Below are 4,612 nucleotides of genomic sequence, written 5' to 3' on the forward strand. Positions count from 1 at the left end.
ATATATATATATATATATACTGGAGGCACACCTTTTTTCCTGTTTCTGTTTTATCTGTATTTCAAAGGGCCAGCTTTGTCACATTCTGTGTCACGCTGAATCTCCCCGAGGTCTACGTTAAGGGTACACATATCTGGGGAGTACTCAGCCACTTGCATGTTACTTTCACGAGCAGGCTGTTCCATTGATCGGATCAACTTGAACCCCCATTGTCGTAACCGACGGAGTGGCACAATATATATATATATACACACACAGCGACAGACAGATAGAGAAACAGTTGAAAGAACGGTAATGGTGAGGATGTACATTAAATATGGATCACTAGCTAGCTGTCAAGTTACATTTTAAAACTTTGCAAGCTATAGACACAGTTAACTTGATCAAAGCTTTCTTGCATATCGTATGACATTTACAACTTTCAATGCCTGTCTTCTTATGTTTGTCGCTTTGTGTTGTATGTGTCAATAATAATCGCCAGACATCATAAGATTAATCTATGTAGAAGAGTTGACAGTTGACCCATGAATCTGCATAGGTTAATGAATGCAACTGATATATAGGCGACTTTACAAACACCGTTAAATATGATTTATGTTGCTATGTTAGCGAGTCTGCGAGATGATTTCGATTTTCATTTAAACCTCCTTTCCAGCCTGCTACCATGTTATATGCATGAAGACCACGATTTAAAACTTAAACATGGGACTACAAATATTTTGATTAGCACACACTTGAATCTACTTGCAAATAAATACTGATTCCTTGAAAAGAAAATTGGCATTTATGAAGGTGGATACAGACCAATTAAATTTGAGACAGTTTTAATTACTGTTAATCTTTTTAGGGAAGAGATAGACAAAATAACATATTCTTAAGTAAGTCTTAAAGACTAGGTGTCTACAAGGAAAATGCGGATTATAGACTTCATGTTAAAACTATTATCAAATGTCAGCTTTTTACACTCAAAAAATAAAGTTGATAGCAAATACACACTTGGGACTCGGCTAATATATGTGCCCCAATGACAGATGCAGGAGTCTTGATACCTAAATGCAATTGGCATATTCTTCAGATTTAAAGAAATGTAAGAATAAATTCAAACTCAATAAAATACGAGAAGAAGGAAAGAGAAGTTTGGATTAGATCATCTAAGTAGCATCGATTAAGTTTAAATGGAGACGATTTCTGACATATTTCAGCGGTGTAAAATAGGGGAAAGGGCATTAATCTGAAGCCAAGTAAAATTTCCGATCATGATTTGCTATATTTCAAAACTTTAGGGTTCACAAGCACTAAATACTTCTTGCTGAACTTTCAGGAATTTTATTTCCGCAGTTTTGTTCTTAATATTCATTACGTTCCTGTCGGTGCATTGGTTTCGATGGCTCGTTCAATTTGTTGACGTTTCGCGTCAAGGAGTGATTCGTTGCATTGTATTTTAACTGAAACGGAATCAAATTTTCATGTGGTCATATGCAAAGAGCAATTCAAGTGTTCAAATATACAGGAAACCAAGAAAGCATTCGGTAATCTTCCAGAAACTTAGCTCCTTTTTAAAACTTATTTATAATGCAAGAAAATTTTGTGATTTGAGATTTAAATCGAATCGTTGAGACGTGTAAAGAATATAAACTGCCGGTATCACGAAAGACAACGTGAAACAATTTCAATAATTTAGCGAAATTTGTTCTGTTTCTCGAAATTTATGTAATTAAAGAATTAATCATGAACATCCAAGAACTACGAATAAAAAGATTAACATTATGGAATATCAGCGTTGTGCAACTGAAACTTTTAACATTATGCAATTATATGTTTTACTTGAGACACAAATATGGCAGGATCCTGAAGAACTCATTTATGTACTTCGAGCGAACCTTGTCTGTGACACAGTTGCGGCTGCTGTTCGAGCTTAAATCATTCCGCGGATGACATGCTGGAAGCATGAGGGTTACAGCTTGTCTTTTACCACTTTTGAAATAAATGGCTGTGCTCTCACTTTGATTAAGAATCGATAAGTAAATAATTCGAAAAAGGAAAAAAGTAGACTCACCAATTAGTGGAATTGCTGAGGCTGCAGGTGGTGTTGACTCTGCTAATAGTAATAGCAATACGAAGAAGGCAACAAATATATTCATCCCTTTGAGAAAAAAAACGGGTCATTGATCAATATAGTTAGACAGACATATATTTTAATACAAGATGCTAAATTAGTTATATCAAATTACTTATATCGTATCGTCTTGCTTCATATCAACTGTATTGTAATTTATTCTTCAATAGTAGTTTGTTTTTTATTAGATAAGTCGATCTGAGTGAGACGATCTTGATTATTAAAACTTTATGAAGAGAATTATTTGAAGATTATTTGACTTAACTAATTTAAACTGCATTTAGTTTCAATAAAAGTTAAATTGCAATCATGACAGAATTATTTCAAGTCAACCAGAAAATTCAACAAGATGTGAAATGTTTTCTAGCGTAAAGACGAGACTTTATCCAAATATAATGGTAGACATGATGCCCTTGTTTTCTTATATATCTCCTAATACTTTATTTGAGATTAACTGAAATTATCGAGGGCGGATACAAAGTTTGCTTCAGGACCCAATGCATTCCATATGTGCCCCCATTGCATTCGCCTAACTTTCACACATACGCAAATATGAATATCACCGTTGGTAGTGAAACTGTGAACTGTCCATTGCAATATAGTTACCAACGTCGTTGCTGTTCATAAATTCCTATCTTTTATCTTTCATCTTTTATTACGGGCATGTTGGGACAATGCCTTGAATAATTTTTTACTCGAACGAATCGACCCCAGGGCCTACTTTTTTAAAGGATAGCTCCTAACTTATCGATTCTCTTGCTGAACCGCTAAGTTACAGGGGCGAAAACGCACCAACACTGGTTGCCAAGCGATGGTGGGGGACGAACAGAAAAACACACAACCATAGTTATACACAGATTCATATGACAGGCTTCTTTCGTTTTCAGTCCACTAAATTCACTCACGAGGCTTTGGTCGACCTGCGTTTATAGTAAAAGACACTTGTCCAAAGTGCCACGCACCGAGATTGAACCAGGAACCATATGGTTGTGAAGCAAACTTCTTACCACACAGTACAAAGAATGATTATTTTGTGTAAAATGGCTGCAAGAAGAAACTGTAATATGCTCATATATTTGGCTTACAGAGTAGTTATAGCTATTCTAAGCCATTAAATACAATAAAGACGAAAAATTCCTCAGAGGATGGACGTAAAAAACTTACACATTTCGCAGTGTGATTAAATACGAGCATGAAAAATGATTCGCTACATTTACAAAAAACATTAAACCATATATATATATATATGACGATCTTGTTTTAGTTTCTGTCAACCAAATCCACTCGCAAGGATCTGGTCAGCGTGAGACTATAGTAGAAGACACTTGCCCATGGTGCCACGCAGTGGGAGTGAACCCGGAACCACGTGGTTGGGAAACAAGCCTCTTACTACACACCTACGCCTGAGCCTATATACAAATGTGTATGTATGTATATATGTATGTATGTATGTATGTATCTCCCCTTTTTCTTAGCTCCCCTGTGTGAACTTTCTGTCCGGCAGTCGCCATATAGATCGCTGACCACTACATTTAAATTTTTTTCTCCTTCTTTTTCTCCTTATTTCTTTCTGTTAAAGAGCGTAGCTCGAAACGTTAAAGACTTTCTCTATTCCCGAGCGTTAAACTAATACATCCTTTTGTTGTTTACACCACCTGTCCTCGTCTGTTGTTGTTTTTTTTTCGTAAATTCTCCCATTTATATATATATATATATATATATATATAAACAATTGCAGTGTGGAAGATGTTTGTTAGCCATTTAAGAACACACAAAAACGTTAGTTCCACTGCGACATTTAATTTGTGTCAAAATATGTTCGTCGCTTTGAAACCGCGACCTGTTCACTGACTGAACTTTGTGCTGCATATTCAAGTATATTTGCATGCATGCATGAACCTTCTGTGTACATATAAGTATATACTATACTGCATACATACATACATACATACATACATACATACATACATACATACATACATACATACATGTGTATGTACATAGTATCTGTCGATTGAGCAAGTAGCGATAGATTACAGAATTCAATATATAACGCTAGAATATTCTTTAGTAAATTTGTACTGAATGGTCCCAAATATCAGTACTTTGGATGTCTACTCATCACTATTGCAGTTGACAATCTGCAGCTGTTGCCTCTTTAATCCTGGACTATTTAAACATTTTGTCATGCATTATATGAAAGCACACAGGTAATACACTTTCCTCAATATTAACAATTTAGCGTGTAAACTTTTTGCTAGTTTTATCATAGTGCACTACCATATGAAACAGACTTAAGAATAGCTGTGTGGTAAGTAGCTTGCTTACGAACCACATGGTTTCGTGTTCAGTCTCACTGCGTGGCACCTTGGGCAAGTGTCTTCAACTATAGCCTCGGGCCAACCAAAGCCTTGTGAGTGGATTTGGTTGACGGAAACTGAAAGAAGCCCGTCGAGTATATGTATATATGTATATATACATACATATATATATATA

At 35.5% G+C, this 4,612-nt stretch overlaps 1 protein-coding gene across 8 annotated transcripts in view; it reads right to left on the bottom strand.

The window, feature by feature from the left end:
- Positions 1 to 4,612, bottom strand: part of LOC106879694 (neuronal acetylcholine receptor subunit alpha-10) — a 282,300-nt gene that overhangs the window by 11,480 nt on the left and 266,208 nt on the right. For all 8 annotated transcript variants that reach the window (XM_052969788.1, XM_052969793.1, XM_052969815.1 and 5 more), the window contains one exon: positions 2,057 to 2,143. In XM_052969788.1, coding sequence (XP_052825748.1) covers positions 2,057 to 2,143 — 87 coding nt within the window. The remainder of the gene's footprint in view (positions 1 to 2,056; positions 2,144 to 4,612) is intronic.

Source organism: Octopus bimaculoides, chromosome 1 (assembly GCF_001194135.2).
Source record: "Octopus bimaculoides isolate UCB-OBI-ISO-001 chromosome 1, ASM119413v2, whole genome shotgun sequence".
Classification (NCBI taxonomy): Eukaryota; Metazoa; Mollusca; class Cephalopoda; order Octopoda; family Octopodidae; genus Octopus; species Octopus bimaculoides.